The sequence below is a fragment of the Megalopta genalis genome, chromosome 1 (assembly GCF_051020955.1).
Source record: "Megalopta genalis isolate 19385.01 chromosome 1, iyMegGena1_principal, whole genome shotgun sequence".
In the NCBI taxonomy this organism is placed as follows: Eukaryota; Metazoa; Arthropoda; class Insecta; order Hymenoptera; family Halictidae; genus Megalopta; species Megalopta genalis.
Window position 1 is genome coordinate 34,859,620 of NC_135013.1, and position 17,360 is coordinate 34,876,979.

Here is a 17,360-nt window from a genome sequence, read left to right on the forward strand (position 1 = left end):
AAATTGTTGCGCCGCGACAGGTTCGACGGGCAGGAGGAAGCGGAGAGAAACGGATTTCTACGTCGGAACGACGCGACCTGCCTGCCGACGACACCGACGACGGTGATGTAAGCGAATGTTTACAGGCGGACGATAAGAAACGCGTTAGACGCGCGAAAAACCAGACACGCGAGACTTTCTTCAGTCTGATCTCGGCTCGCGCGCGCGCCTGTCTTCGACTCGCACGCGCGTCTCCTCGCGAATCCTCGCGGAATTCTCGCGAGTCCGGGCGACGCACGTGCTCGCCTCGCCGGCGAGGCTCGATTAACCTGCTCACCTGTCGCCGACACCCTTGACTTCTCTGCCGCCTCGACAAATAATTCTTCCGTCCCGTCCGAACTGCGAAAGTCCGCGCAAATTCGCGCTTTCGCCGCGACTTCGATCCCGCGGAAGATTCTTGGAGCAGAGAATCTCGCCTCTTTCGCGACGTTCTTATTAATTAATTTAACCGTCGAGTTGGGTGCTGGAACTTGGTTTTAGTGTGCGGTGCTCGGATTCGGTGGCAACAGTGGCCCGTGTTGCGAGTGCAATGTTCTAGGAAGTGCAGAAGTTTCGAAACGTCGTTTCAGATGCATCGTCGGTGCGGCTTTATTCTCCAGATTTCTTCGATATTCATTCTCTGCCTTTATTTTACAAAATAGACGATCGTCGTCGCGACGAACATCGATCCTCTCCGCATCGGTATTGCAAATTTGAAGTAGGAACGCGTTGATCGTGCACTCGACGACGTTCAACAACGCCCACAGTGTATCCACGTTAAAGGTAAATTTATAATTAGATTTTATGAAGTTATAGCAACAATGAATAAACGAAACTCGGAATAATGAAGACAAAGAAAGGATTCAAAAATACCGCAGCATTGTTTTCACCGTGCTAACATCAACAAAAGAAGAAACACATTTTTATGTAATTTCTGTTCAACGCGGGAGACGGCGACAATTTTTATTTTGCACAAAGATCCGCGGTCCGGTTGCAACAAAGTCGATCGGGACTCTGCTGTACGGCTAAAATTAACCGAGTTCGTCCAACACTCCGGAAAGATCCTAACTAAATGGGACGATAGCGTTCGCAGCCCTTCTTCGCCTCATCGAAAACAAGCGCGGCAAGAACAAACCGTTCGAATTTCTGGTTACAGTAATAATAATTGACGCTGAGATTGTGCAGAAAAATGGAAAATTTGGGAAGCGGAGATACGATTATTCGAGCCTTGCGGCTCGTTTTTATAGTATACTCGGTAACTATAAAAACGATGCGATGATTCCTGATTACTTTTTACCTCGAAAACATTGAGAAAAATAGTTTCATTGTCATTCGAGTCTTGCAGCTCGTTTTTATAGTCGTTGACAACCGGTAACCATAAAAAACGAGCCACAAAGCTCGAACAATCGTATCTCCTCTTCCAAAATTGTCAATATTTATAGACAATCTGAGCGTAGATTAGAGAGACATTACCGTACTTAGACTTTGCAGCGCGCAGAATATCAAGCGAGCGAAATGAGTCACGGAATTGTTCCGTCCGATCCGCTAGAGAATTCGAGCCGCGGTGTATCGGGTTGGCAACTAAGTAATTGCCGATTTCAGTTATAGATGTCTCTCACTCCCATTTTTATGATATCCGTAAATGTTATATTATAAAATTATTATTATTATTATTATGTTATTTTTTATTACCCGTGAATGTTAGCAACTGGGCAAATTGAATGCAGCGGTCGAGGAAAAGCGACCAGAATTGGTCGATCGTAAAGGTGTCATTTTCCAGCAGGACAATGCTAGGCCGCACGCGTCTTTGTCCACTCGGCAAAAATTAATGGATATTGCTTGGGAATCGATGTTACACCCACCATATAGCCCCGATCTCGCGCCATCGGATTACCACTTGTTTCGATCCCTGGACAACTCCCTTCGTGGTAAAACCTTTAACGACGACGACGCTGTAAAATCTCACTTAACTCAGTTTTCGGCCGAAAAGGATCGGACTTTCTACGAGCGTGGAATTTTCAAGTTGTCAGAGAGATGGCAAAAGGTCATCGAACAAAATGGAAAATACACATTACAGATTGAACTTCGTTCCAAGTAAAAAAAAATTTTTTATTTCATCGAACAAATCGGCAATTACTTAGTTGCCAACCCAATAGTTCGCGAGGCGGTCGCTTTGGAAATCGCGGTGGAAGTTCGGCATTGGGCGGTGTATCGCGAACGGCTAACGTTCTATAGATATCTCTCATAGTGGTTGGCCTATCGTTCCATTGACAAAACGAGTTTCCGCGGCCGCGTGCTGACGCAAGCGAGTGTTTACGATCGACACGTGCTCCGCGGATCGAAGAGCCGCGACTCTCTTGTCAGTAACGTTGCGAGCGTTTCGCGATCCGCGCGTCCTCGCATTCCGCGCCGCTCGAAAACCGCGTCGCGTCGAACCTAATCGCTTCGAAATATCTCGGAGACGGTTGCCGCCGAGATTCGCGCGATCCCCCGACCTCCCTCGTCTCGCCGACGTCTTCGCGAAATGTTCGGGACTCTCGTCGACGAAGGTTCGCTCTTCGGTAAATCTTCTTCGCACTTCGCGAAACTCGGCATCTCGGTGGCGTGCAGCTTATCAAGGAAGACGGCCTCGTTTAAAAGGATTCTAACATATTCGCGAATCGCGTGTCCTCCTCCGAAGTTGGCATTTCGTTTGCCGAAGGATCGGCTCTCTTCGCGATCGACGTTCGCGCTTGACAATTCGGTGTGGTTCGATCATCGAGGAAAATAGATCGCCGCTAGAGAGCTCTCGCGCGTTCGCGATCCTCGAACTTGGTAACCAGCTGTTTCGCAGAAGAAACCTTCAAATCGATGATCCGCCGAGCGTGGCAACAAGGTTTGCCATTTATCAAAGAAATTGTGCAACCGAAATGTTCTAAAAAACCTCTCGGACGATCCTCCGTTCCGACTCGGCGTCCAGTTTCTCCATTCGTCGAAGAAGCCAGGCTATAGGAGAGTGCTCGTTACAACCGGTTGCCCCATCCGTCAACGAAGACGCGTCCTCGTAGCCTCGAGAATCCTCTCTGGAACTCGGCGCGAGCCTGCTGGCCGCGTCTCGAAAATCCTGTTTCAAGGCTCGAACGTCGAGCACGAGGCATCGGCGAGAGGTGTCGGTCGGTGATTAGCGATTCCTTGACAGGAGTTAATCGCCGCCAAGGTGAAGGAACCCGGTTGGCGGGTGCCCGACGATATTCCGGTGGGTAATTTAGCGGCTGACGTACGCGCGGCGCGCGGATTCCTCTCTCGGCGATCGAAGGCTCTCGTCGCGGCTCTCGTTTTCTCGATCGCCTGCACCGCCGGCGCGCGCTATCGCGGACAGAAGGCGGCGAAACGCTGGCGACAGTGATGTAACGGTGGAAAATAAAGCGGTGACTCGCGTGGATATTGGTACCGTGTGCTGGCGCACGCGTAAACACGTGCTGCTAGCGGACGCTAGCTGGTCCGGTGTCCGGCGGCGGGCCTTCCGCGAATTTCGGAGGCAGTTTTTCGAAAACCTCCACCCGACCGCCAGCTCCCACCTTCCCGAGAAGGGAATAGATCTGGATCGCCGATCTCGATTTGTCCCGGAACGATACTCGATCGCTGGGACCTTCTAACGCGCGATCGCGATCGGACTTCGGCCTTGTGCGCGAACCGCGCTGCGTTCCGCTGGGAGATTCTGCCACCGAGGAAAGGCAAGTAGATCGTTGTCCGGGCCGACGTTGAAAAAAACATTCCCGGCGAACACGTCAGACTCTATTTCCGGCGCCGCAACCTCTCGACACTCATTAGCGTTTTCGAGTTGCCGCGCCGCCGCGGCGGGGGGGCTCTCGCCGTTATCGAGCGTGCGGATCGCGCGAACAGCGACGTGTCCTCGACGCTCCCAGCTGTTCGATCGCGATTTTACGGCCCGCGAACGCCCTGCGGCCGACCCCGCGGACTCTCAATCGCGAGTTCAAGCTCCGCGAGATTGCCAGGCGTCCGAGATTTTCGGGCCGAGATTTCTTCTTGCAGCTTCTCGAGCCGCTCGAACCTTCGCGCAACTTCCTGGCTGTTGCCGTCTTCGAGTAATTACACCGTGGATCTTTATGCGAATTCCAATTTTCCTTGGTCCCTTCGATGAAGGACAGAGGGACTGATTCTCTTTCGAAGGTTCGTTGTAGCTGCAGTCGACTCGCTGGATAAATTCGCATTTTCAAACCTTCGACGCTGGCTACGGTCTTTTCGTAATTAGATCGCGAATCTCCGTGCGAATTATCGCGGTTCTAGCTTCTTCCGAGATTCGAAACTCGCGCGAGAACAATCAGTTTGTTAGGATAAAGAAGTCTTGTCTTATGATCGACGCGCCGGTAAAAAAATAGTGGCTCGCTAATTAATTATAGCCGTTGTCACGGACAATGCGCAATTTATAAACCTCTTCTGTAAAACAACCATGACCCAGACGCAGGTCATGGAACCGCGAACGCGTCAATATTTGTCTTTGCTTGAGAAAATTATTACGAGAGACTTTTTCCTCTTGGCGATTATTCTACGACCTCTCGGCGTACGTACGTCGCCGTCGACGAATTTTACGACTCGAATGACTTTTTGCGAACATTACCAACACCGTACCATCGATTCCTACCGCACTCGATCGTGGCTCTTTTGTCCTTGAACAGCAAAATTCGCAAAATATTTAGGAGACGCGACGATGTACGCGTTCGCCTATGGCGTAAATATAATAATTTAACCAAAAAGTAGTATACCAAACGCGACGATCTCTGTACACAGAAATTACTCGTCGTTGTGACATGAGTCCGATTACGTTAGGAAATCGTGTTCGTCCCTTGGTAGACCAAAGACGTGAGTGAAAATTGATACGAGTAACAATCGTCTCTTTGCGAACGAGGCTTTTTAACACTAAACCTACCGCGGTCGAAGTGACCGCTTTCTTATTTTGCAAGTCTGCAAAGTTCCGAGACTCTTTCGTGGAATATATTATATTATTTATATATTATATATATATATATATATATATATATATATATATATATATATATTAATATTATATTATTATATTAATATATTATATTATATTTATTATTATTATATTATTAATTTAATTATTATTTATATATTGTATTATATTATATATAATATTATATTATTGGAGCAAGTCTTATAATAAAAGCTTTACAAATTCTAAATAAATTCGATCCTCTCACTTTTGTGAAGCAGTACATGCCAGTTAGTATTACTGCTTGGTAGATTTAGTGTTAAAGCCCGTAAAAACATATTCCCTTGACAACTAGATTGCCTATGAAAATCTCAAATAAGAAGAAAAATGAACAATATATCCTGATCTTTCGTTACTGCAATATAATTACACGTTCGCTGCTTTTGCAATAAAATACACGGCCTCGATACGTCTTCGCTGTGTCGTCACCTGTTCTCAAAGGGTTCAAAGTCGGTGCTCCCAATTGCTTCGAAATTCTACCGTTGATAATATCCCCCCAAAAAATCTGTCCGGCTATCTAACACTATCCGTGAATAATTCAATTGCCAAAAGTAAAAAAGGACGAAACTTCGCAGCCGCTTAATACGGAAAAATCTCAACAGTGGCGAGAAAAGAACCGGGAGCAGTTCACCGAGGACGTCCAATTTCCTGGAAGCTCCGAATTTACGTGAAAGATAGCCACGGAGAAAACCAAAAAGGAGCGGCGAAAATAAATAAGAGAGAGAGAAAAAGAGAGAGAGAGGGAAAAGCTCGAGGAGCAACGATACGGAACGGATTTGAACGGGATTCCTCCCGGGGCGAGGAACACTGTTCCCAGCGGAGAAATCATCCTCCGGGTGAACGAACTGCGAGTCCGATGAAACCTGGGACTCGGACTCGGACTCGCGAGCGTCAAGGCTCGATCATCGAGCCCGTCCGCGGGATGTTGCACGGCGAAACTTTATATTCGCCAGCCTGAGACGGTAATCCATATTACCGGGGCATTACTGTCAACTCGTCCGAGCCGGGGCTTCTTCAGTTTCCTGCGGTTTATTTCACCCGTCACTTATCGCCGCGTCCCGCGAGCCAGTTCGCGATCGTCCGCCCACGCGCCGCGGAAGAATCGAACGAGACGCGATCGTCGCCTCGACGACCCCGCCTCGCGTCGAATCGTTCTTTTTCCGGGGCACACAGAGGATCGCGACGTTTGTTGCGGGCTCGTTTCTTGCGGGCCGAGAGCGATCATCGGACCGCGCGAGCTGTAAAAATCAGAGAAACCCGCACGCCTGCCAATCACGCCGCGGAACGATTTCGAACGAGAGTCCGAACGAGTGGATAACGAACGTACGAAACGCGAAGAGGTCGTAAAAGAATCCTTTCGAGCGATAAAGTAGTACGCCAGGTTCCAGCGATGAAACGAGATCCGTGCGAATGATTTACGTCGTCATTGTCGCACAGCGATGTGGAAGGTTGACAAATATTAACGATTGCTCGATCGATCTCTTCGTACCCTGAGGAATATTCCGTTTGGCGCGAGGACCTTCTCTGTTCTTAAAAAATCGAATGATTCGTGAAATTGAGAATTTGCGCGAGGATCCACGGTCCGGGCTCTACCGTGGTATCGATCTCCTCGGTTTCGAGCAGAAATTTTCCGCATTGTTCCCAAGACGACAGTGGCAAGTGAAACCTCGCTCTGAATGACTAAAAGAAATTTCTTTCGAGAAAGCAGTCTATGCTCGAAGAAACTGCGATTACGAGCAACAAGCTTTCTCGAAAGAAAACGCTCCTCCTACTTTCACGGGGGAACAGTGTTAATTAACCCTTCGCCCTACAACCAGGTCTTGTGGTTTTCGTTTCTCTCCATTCAATTCAATTCTCTTCAATCAACAATATAATTATATTATATTATACTATATTAGTATTAATTAATTAATTAGTAATTATATTATACTACATTATTACTACTACTATAGTAACGCGTAAGATCTGTGCGATTGAATCGGCGCGCGACCGATCTTGTTCCTTGTGACCTTTGTTATTGAAACTTAAATCGTGGGGCAAGGGGTCGAAGGGTGCAAGTCGGCGCGTCGGGGTGTTACGATCGCGAACGAGCGATCACAGGTCGAGGCAACCGGGGCGAAATAACAGGATAAAAGTTCGAAGGATCGGTGTCCGGCAATTAAGCAAATCGGGCGGCTCGCGGAGGCGAGTGAACTTTCGATCGGGCCCCGGCGGGCCGCGCCGGCTGAAATACCAACGCGATAATAAACGGCAACTTTCTCGGAGCAGGTTTCGGCGCGACGATGACGAACGGAAGAGGAGCCGATTGCGAGGCGAAAATTCAGAAAGCGAGCCGACGCGACCGGGTGCTTGATCGCCGCTCGGCAACCAGCTAAAAGGAGACGTCGAGGACTTCCGGTAGCCATGGGGAACGGGCCCTCGTGCTGTCCGCATCGTAAAAAGGTGAGTCCCTCTCCTTTTTCGTCGCGTCTCGCGTTCTCCTTCTCTCGCGTTCGTCGCGTTTCGCGCCCCGCGCTTTCGCGCCGGGAACGATATCGGCGATCGATGCCGCAAATATTGATCGTCGTGTTCTCGAGTACGACGCGCTATAGAGCTGCGATGAGAGCACGGTTTTATAAATCTCGGTTCCGTTGGTACGGCAGATTGATTTCCGAGTGAGATACTGGCCTGCGAGGTGGCAGCACTCGCACAATGCGTGGGATGCGCGATCGTCGGCGTTTACACTCTCCTCCAAAAGTATTCGGACGCGCGCAGAAAATTGAATCGATTCGGGGGACCGATGGGAAATGGATATAATTTCTCTAATTTATTTCAATGTCGATCGGACGAATCTTTAACAAGTACTCTTGTGTCTACACTATATATTTTAATATATATATTTATAGACTATACAGAGTGTCCCAAAAATGTCTCGCAATCCGAGAATTGGAGGTTCCCGAGGTAATTTGAAGTAAGTTTGTCCTTGGCGAAAATGCGATCTACGGCTTTGTTTACGAGTTATTAACGAAAAAGAGTGACCAATGAGAGGTGAGATACGATGGCGCGAGGCGGCCGAGCGGAACTGGGCTTCGCGCGCTCGTTGGCTCGTCCGCCAAGCGCCAGGCGAGCTCGCCTCTCATTGGTCAGCGTTTTTCGTTAATAATTCGTAAACGAAGCCACGGGTTGCATTTTCGCTAAGGAAAAAGTTACTTCAAATGATCCCAGGAATCTCTCATTTCTGGTTTGCGAGAAATTTTTGGACACCCTGCATATTTAATATTACTATATCTTTTTTACATTATCATAAAAATAACGTGAATTTTATATATATATTATTTTGTATATCACCGCGTTGTCGACATATCCACTGCGATTTTTAATTACTTCTTGCACTAATTTCGGCATCCATTCGATCGGTCAGCCTACTATTTTCTATTTCATTTGGTTCCATGCACCCTTTTCCATCAAGCCGTATTTACTGGACCGTCAAACCGATGAAGATAAACTTTTGAATCAGATTAGAACACTCTCGTGTTCTAATAACGATAATTTTAGCGGGAAACGAATATCTTTGCTATCCTGTAATTGTTTCTGACAAATGCAACCGTTTTTACAGCAGAACTATTTTCGATCGATTGGCGTCTTTGATCTGGCACAACGAGGATGCGAGTGATGGATCGGTGATCTCTGAACTAGATCGCTTCCTTCTCTCGCTAATCGATCAGTGTCGCGGCAATCGAACCAAGAATCGCGTGTCCGATCGGTTGTATGTACATACGTATAAATAAATGCAGGCCGACGAACGTCGACTGGAACGAACGTCGCGAAATACCGTCGCGCGAAGCAAGGATCATTGCCAAGATACGTAATCTTGATCGATAATCGGCAGATGCCTGTGCACCGTTCGCATCGTTCCCGAACGGCTTCGAACAATTAGACGTATCAACGTCTTCGAATCTTTCGATCTCCCTGCTGTCCTCGATTTTATAATTCGCAGCGATACGCGCGGCGCGTCGATTTCGCGACGGGACGCGACGGGCAGCAAACAAAAACTGGAACCCGCGAAGAGAGCGATTCAACGATAGAATCGACGATCGTCTAGGATTATTTACGGCGGGTACGGCGTCCCATCGCGCCATATACGGGGCCCGGGTGATTTGTACGCGCATACCCTTTCCTTATTTTTAATAAACGGGCCGACAGAGGAATCTGCCTGCGAAACCTGTTACCGATCGCTTGCACAAGCGACGGTATCGGCGTCGTTAGATCTAACGACGTCGCCGCGGATAAAAACGGCCGAGGCTGAACGACGGGAAATTTCTATGGTACATCCATGGGAAAACCGCGGCTGGCCGAAGGGGGTGGACGGGAGCGAGACGGGGAGAGGCTACCCTGGGCCGGCGATAGACGCCGAGATAGACAGATTCGCAATTGTGCAATTGCGCGATGCGGAACGGGCACGCGGCCTTCGAGTCGAGAATAGCTCGGCTCCGAGTTATTTTCTGAAACCAATCCCGCGGCCGATATATCCGTTGGAAAAAAGAAAACGCGATTACGATCCTGGAGTTCTGGAATCCGTTTAGGTCCGCACGGCGCCCGTGGCGTCTCCGCGATCGCCCGTAACTTTCGAATCGGACGATGAACCGCGAGACAAAACGAATTCCTCTTTTCTTTCGCGCTGCTCGGGTTTCGCGGGATCCTCGAAAGAGATCCGAGATCGCGGCTGAATCGTGGTCGTGAGACGAGCAGAGACGCGAAACGGAAACGGAACGAAGGCTCTCGATCGGTCGGGTCGACTCGGGTCGAGGTCGAGAGCAGTTTCTGCGTTTCTGGCGCGCGAACTTGAGGAAAACATTCCAAGATGTTCGTGGTTGCGATCGGAAATTAGGATGTCTCTCGATTCGAACGCATAGCAGCCTTTTCGCTGTCGCGAAATATATTTTAACCGTAATCTTAACTGTTTTCGAACTGTACAATTCGAGCATGAGGAAACAACGAGTACGCGATTGTTGGCGATTAGGGTAAATTGATCCTTCGTTCGTCTATTCTTCCGAGATGTTCGCGTTGCGATCGGAAATTAGAATGTGTCTCGATTTGAACGTATAGCACCCTTTTCGCTGTCGCGAGATATATTTTAATTGTAATCTTAACTGTTTTCGAACTACAATTCGAGCCTGAGGAAACGACGAGTACGCGATTGTTGGCGATTAGGGCAAATTGATGCTTCGTTCGTCTATTTTTCCGAGATGTATCTTCGACGATACTTCTCCCAGACAGTTCGATCTCTTCGTTGTACCCAATGGAACGATCGTTAATTAAAATTATTCGCCAGAAATGTCGATTCGTGGCCTTGAAATTCAGAGAACACCTCGCATTCGAAGCTCGATAAGTCGGGTGAAAAAAAATCCTACATGAAATTTCGAGAAGTCGCTGGAAAAAGGAAGCTTCGATCTTGATATCCGCGGTAGTCTGAATCGTTGAAAAATATTCTCGAAGCTTTCGCAGCCATTTCAATCGAGCATTCTGAGAAAGTAATATGTCCCCGGTTTTGCGCCAATCGCGCCACGAAGAACCGTCTTCGCACCGTCGAAAGAAAGTGATCGATGGATCGGAAAAGTAAGAGCTCGGAGCTTCGAAACGGTGGAGAAGTTTCGTTCGGCTACCGTGTAAATTCGATCGAATATTTAAATTCCGTTTGTCGAAGACAAGATGAATAATTGTTGCGGGAAAGAAACTTGGAAATCGACAAATTTATGGAGAACAGGGAGCCGCCGGTCGAGAAAGTTGTCCACCGGCGGGCAGATAAGACGAGACAAAGTGCGGCGATCCGCGGCGTAACTTTCCGGCAACACCTGATACACCGTAATTACCGTTGTCATCCTTAATTGGGTTACGCGGCAATTGCGGCGCGGCGGTTTTTCATGTCGGTCGGCCCTTTTCATCCGGTCTCGCGTTACCGCGGTTAACGAACTCGCGGCCCGCTCGAAAATGATCGCCGTAATTTGCAAACTGCTCACCGGTTCAGAAATTATCATTACGCCCGGCCGTCTCGGCCGGAAGTTACGAGTTTGGCCTCGTTCTTTTATTATCTCACCCGCTCGTAATTACTCGAACAGCTGGGATTGCTCGCGTTCTTACCGAAAGAAATTCACCTTTCGGCCCGAGCAACGCGATTCCTCTCAGCGACAGCGATTCGACGGAATTTCTCTACGAATCGCCGCAATTTAATATCACTGTAGGCGAGAAGACTGTTCATTTTAAGACTTTTAAAACGGAGTATAAATCGAGCTCGTGCTTTATCGTCAAACTTAATCGCAAACGAAACATCCGTCCGCGTCTGCATAGACAATGAAACTATTTTTCTCAATGTTTCCGAGATAAAAAGTAATCAGGAATCATCGCATCGTTTTTATAGTTACCGAGTATACTATAAAAACGAGGCGCAAGGCTCGAATAATCGTATCTCGTCTTCCGAAATTGTCCATTTTCCTGCACAATCTCAGCGCGAATTAGGGAGAAATTATTGTAACACGTCGGAATATTAGAACCGATAAGAATCTGCTAAAGAATAACGTGGCCAGATTCTCCGTCGAAGATAACGAAACCGTGGATGCAGTCAGGTTAGAAAGTTTCCCCGACAATGACGATTTACGATCCTCTCGTCGAAGACGAAACGTTCCCGCGGAATTTACTGCGCCCGTTAAGTTTTTCCAGAATGCTACGCGGAATCAGAAACGTGAATCGATCGATTCTTCCCGGTGTGCTTCCACGAATTAAATCGTCCCCGTGCTCGATCATAAAAGCCCCGGGTCAGCAATCGCAGTTCGACTCGACGCGATAGATAATTTTCAAAAGTTCGACGACGCTGCGATTAAAATATCGCTGCACGAAGACGCGCAAACGCCGTGATCATTTTTCGGACATTTTATATATAACCTTGACATAAAACCTTGACATAACCTTGATATTTTCGACCGTACATCTTTCTGCGAACTCGTATTTCCATTATTCGTCTACGAACTTTTGTCACAAATGCGTAGAATCCGTGGTCCAAAAGTATCCTTTCGGAGCATTAAATAAATACGTAGACTATATTCTATATTATATAATAGTTATATACATACTATACTAGTATATAATAGTATATATAGTAGTATATAATAGTATATAATAGTATATAATAGTATATAATAGTATATAGTAGTATATAGTAGTATATAATAGTATATAATAGTATATAACAGTATATTAGTTATATACATACTAGTATATAATAGTATATTAGTTATATACATACTAGTATAGTATATTATATTATATAGTGTATTATATAGACTATATTATACGTAGACTAGATTCCCAGAAATTCAGAGAATCGATTCGAACGTTCTCGGAAAAGACGAACAAGAACCGGGTTCGTTTTCGCTAAAATTTCGGTCCCCTGGTCCTTGAGACGCCTACTGCGAGATTCCCCGCTAATTGTCCTAATTAATCGTGACTTCAGGAGGGGGTTCCGTTGGAATAATTACGGCAAACAACAGCGATACGTGCGAATTGTAGAACCGTGTAGGATAACACTGCCGAATAAACGGGGCCCGTTCTCGACCAGATACGGACAGCTGATCCGATGAATTAGATGCTCTCCCAGAGAAGCGAACGCGTCGCGCGAATGTCAAGGCTATGGTTTCGCATCGACTGCCGTCGGAGGCTGCAGCTTTTTATCGCCGCTTTTTCACCAGTCGCGACAATAGTCGAGGCATTATCGCGTGACTCGCATAATGTCAAGGCCGACCCAGAGCGTTATTAAATGGACGCGCAGGACGCCGATGGGACCGCGCAGCGAACGCCTATTAATTAGCGAGCCGCTAATCCTTTCCTCCGAACCAATTCTAGCGGACGTTCTAAAGAACCTTGTGTGCTCGAAAGATTCGATTTTTTGCAATCGTGAAAGCGAGAGCGTTCGTTGTCGATCGCTCAACGACGCGACTCGGCTTTCAGGACACGCCGATGCGAATGGATTTTGTCCGTTTGTCTCCCAAAGTTGGGAGAAAATTTTTCCTTGCACTTTTCCAACGTCTGTTAACAATTAAGATCGAGAAGCTCGGTCCGACGGGAAAGCAGATCGCAATCGCCGGCGACGAGCTCTCGCGGCGAAAGAATTAATCGGTCGGTGTTCGCGGAACGATAGCAGCCGCGATAACGCGAGGAACATTGTAGCGTTATTATTTATTACTTAATCGCAGCCGGCTGGGAATCGGCGTGCCCGATGTAGCCGGTCGACGGCGGCGATTAAACGTCGTCTCTATGCGCGGAAAAATTGTTTATTATCGTGACCGGTAGCCTTCATTTGCATCGGCTCTCCAATGCGAACGTGTTACGGGAATAGAGGAACGCCGTGGAAACCTTGCTCAACCATCTTTCGCGGTGCCATTGACGAGGACGCGCGGTGAAAGAGGAAAAACGATTATGCTCGCCGAGATTAGACGATAAAGATCGCCGAGAAAAATCGGCGGCGATTCGATGTAGAAAAGCGCGCGCGCGCGCGCGTTCGCAAAAGTCCGTAACACCGTCCGCGAAGATCGAGCCGGCAATTATGATAATACGATAACTATGCCGCGGCCGCGGTATCGACGGACCATTATCCTTAATTGTCGGCGTGATTAATGAAGACGCGTCGATTTTGACAACGGGCCCGAGCCATTTTTCACGAACCACGCAATATGATAATTACCGATAGATCGACGACCGCCGTGTCCCACTTTGCCAGGCAGCCCCGCCGATCGACCAGCTGGCATTACAGAAGCCTTTCCATATCTTTCTCGGGAAAATGGTACTTTCCTAAAGTATAATTACACCGAATGGTGCAGGCGTTGGGAGAATCGATCGATCATTTGGCCGACATTCGAGCGGTCGTTGTACAATTGTGTTGTTTTATTGCGCCGTGTCACTGCGAATGAAATGCCGGGACATGTTGTACAGATAGTTAAGGAAATTCGTAGCAATATTTTACCGGCATTCGACGTCCCTACCGGCAAAAATACCGGTAATAATACCGGCATATTGCCGCGAAGAATATCAACTCCCGAGATCGAATAAGAAACAGCGTTAAAATTGAAACGTAATTGGATGAAATAATGGAAATTATGTACGCATAATGAATCGAATGACGGACGACGATCTACCCCAGTGGACGGAGAAGCCTTGCCGCTGTGCCACGGCGATCGCGATCGAGATAATCGCGTGATTTACGGCGCGAGTTTGGGCGAGCAGCGGTTACAGACGGAGACTCTCGCGTCGCGAGGTAGCTTAGAGCGTCGGTGTCGCGATCTCGGTGCTCGATCGCGATCCAGTCACCTGGGATCGTGATTAACGAGACCGCGGCGCGGCTCGGCTCGGCTCGGCTCGGAGTCGCGATAACCCTCTCTGTCGATCACGATCTTTCGCTGCCCAATGTTACGCTGCGAGGCAGCCGTATCCCCGAAACGCGCTCGGTTTCTCTCTCGAACGCGAGTCGAGATGTTAATTAACGACGACGCGGCGCGCGTTGTCGCGGGATAATTTATCTTGTATCTTCGTGGAAACGTTCTGCACGCGCACGCGAGCTCTCTGTTCCGCTTGAAACAGTTCAATCCGCGAGGCTTTAACGATCGCGGGACGAGTTTTTCATTGCTCGGCGCGGTCGCCGCGGAATTGATTAATATTGAAACGAGCGTCGTTAGACAGAAGCCCGGCCGCGTTGTTCGCTAATTAACGGAGGAATCGCCGAGAGAGGACGAACGATCGCGCGCGCGGACGCGGAGCAAGCTGGTCGGGAGGCGCGCTTCTTTTTCCAGCCGGGCTTATTTACATTTATATTACACGATCGCTAATGCCACTTTATCGGCGGGAAGAGATCGTTTCGTGCCGCGATGCGCGAGCGTCGCCTAGAGTACCGAAATGATCCACGACTTGTACGTTAGATCGCGAGAAATTGCACGCGTCGCCGACGCGCGCGTTTGTGTGTGGTTTTTCTTTTAAAAGCCTCGCGATAATCGATGATTTCGAAACGTTGTCTGCATGCAGATTTCAACCTTCGACGGCTCGAAGATGGGAGATCGTACTTTTAATCGTGGAAATAAAAGTGACCGGACTTTCGAAGGAAACTTTGAATCGACTCGCGGTTGCATTCCTACGGGAATATTCGATCGTTCGAAAGCTCGGATTAAAGCCGAAGGTAGAAGCTCTTCGCGATAGGTCCATTCGAATCGCGAACAAAGTTCGAAATGGCGTCGAAAAATCGCTTCGACGACGAATTCCGATTTGAAACCGTTTGCCAGAAAAGCGAACCGAGCTAGGCAATTATCGACGACGAAAGCGTTAAAAAAGAAAAAAGCAATCTGAAAAGACAGTTCCCTGGATCGGCGCGCAGCTCGATCGACATTTTCTCTCGGCAGGCCGGCAACATCAGCGGTAGAGGCGGTTTAGGTCAAGGCGTTCGTCGAGCCGCATTGTTCTTCACCGTGCGCGGCGAAAGTGCGCATACAATTATCGTTTATTTATCGCAGCCGATGCGTGCACGCTCGCGTTCGATCGTTTCCCGCTAATGGATTCGTCGGGATCGAGAGGAATTCGAGAGTCATCGAGCCGGTGCCCGATGAAACGTATTAAAACGGGCCCGATCATTTTTTTCCGAGGTCGATGCACGTTAGCCGGCGCGGAATGCGCGCCGAGCGAATGCCTCGCGAATCCCTCGCGAATACCTCGCGAATGCCTCGCACCAAACGCACCGGAGAATTTTAAAGTCGAACAACTTCCTTACTACCCGGAGCCGATGGCCCCTCGCCCGGCCAAAGAAACTTCGTAACAATCGCTATCTTAATGTTTACGGTAGGCGCTCGTAAACCCTAGGTTTACGAGCCGGGTTGCTCTTTAGGTTCGCCGGGCTCGGGCTCGGGCCAGGCTCGGGCTGCTCCGGCATAGGCAGAGAGCGGCTTGCGCCGCCGGACAAATTCAGAGCATGGGAGCCACGCCTACCGAGGACATTTTACAACGACGAATAGAGATTGATAGCCACCTATCGCCGAACGTGATGTCTATCTTCGATGTCGCGTGTCCTGAAACGACGCTTTGAAGCAACCACGAGCAGACGTTGTAACTACAGGATAGAGTTTCGACTCCGCGGAGCGATCGGCCACGCCTATTTGGGGCGCTCGTTCAGCCGACGATTCAAGATCGATAGCCTCCTATCGCCGGTTATCTCTTTCTTTGGTATTATTATGTCTCGAAACGTTGCTTCGGAACGGCTACGGGCGGAGATTGCTCCGTACAACATTGTTTTCGCTGCGACGAAGTCGAGAGCAACGAAGTTAACGCCCACTTCGTGCATTTTACACCGGCAGATCAAGATGGATAGCTTTCCATCGCTATTTATCTTTCTCCTCGATACTGCGCGTCCTGAGAAAACGTATACGCGTGCAGAGACCGACCTATATGACACTGTCGGAGCTCCCTCGCAGTCTACAGAAACTAGGCCACGCCCACTTAGAGGATTTTACACCGGCAGATCGAGATAGATAACCTTCCATCGCAACCTATCTTTCACTTTGATATTCCATGTCTCGAGAGAGCAAGTGTGGGCACACGGATCGACCTATAGGACACTGTTACGGCTCCCTCAAAGTCAAGAGCAACGAGACCACGCCTTCCTCGGATCGCTCGTTTCGCGCTGGAACTATGAGAACAGATCCTTGAAACGTTCCACGAAGTATGCGCGAGTCTGCGCGCAGGTAATGGAACATTCTGCAACATTGGTCGCGCGAGCATTCGGAATAATCCACCGTGTACCGACTTGCTTTCTTCGGTGCATACGAAGTTGCAGCCGCGACAACCGTATCAGCGAAGTCAACCTCCAAGACGGATAAGCTCGCATTCCCGAGGATCCGGGGGGGAATTCCAACGACGAGGAGGAGTGATTCATCGGAACGAAAAGCCAGGATCGCGACCGCGAAAATTGGAAACCGGTTCGAGGGCGTCGAACGGAATGACATTGAAGATCGCGTTCGATCCGAGCCACGCAACAACAAATCACGGCGGATGATTGAATCGATTACGGCCGGGAATAGGTGCAGGAAGGAGACGGCGGCGTAACAAGACAAGCGATAGAAATCGCGGGTCGGCGGACACGCTGCCGGCAGCGTTCACAAATCAAACGGAGAGATCTAATTTGTTAGGAAAATAGGGGCACGCGGCTACACGGCATGGGAACGCGACGAACAGAGCTCTCTTGGATCGGCTCGATCGGTATTGCTTCCAGACAGCGACTCGGACAATCGATTTCTATCTAACGTACCGCAGTGGAAATCGCTCTTTG

At 48.7% G+C, this 17,360-nt stretch overlaps 1 protein-coding gene across 3 annotated transcripts in view; it reads left to right on the forward strand.

The window, feature by feature from the left end:
- The first annotated feature begins 209 nt into the window (after window positions 1–209).
- The window catches only part of LOC117217915 (sterile alpha and armadillo motif), a 167,830-nt gene continuing 150,679 nt past the window's right edge, over window positions 210–17,360 (forward strand). The window contains exons 1-2 of one of the 3 annotated variants that reach the window (XM_033465806.2): window positions 210–801; window positions 7,301–7,474. In XM_033465806.2, the coding sequence (XP_033321697.2) occupies window positions 7,436–7,474 (39 nt within the window). In that variant the 5' untranslated portion in view covers window positions 210–801; window positions 7,301–7,435. Of the gene's footprint in view, window positions 802–2,294; window positions 3,732–7,300; window positions 7,475–17,360 lie in introns of those variants that run through there. The other 2 variants (XM_076526514.1, XM_033465807.2) reach the window with 2 other exon arrangements.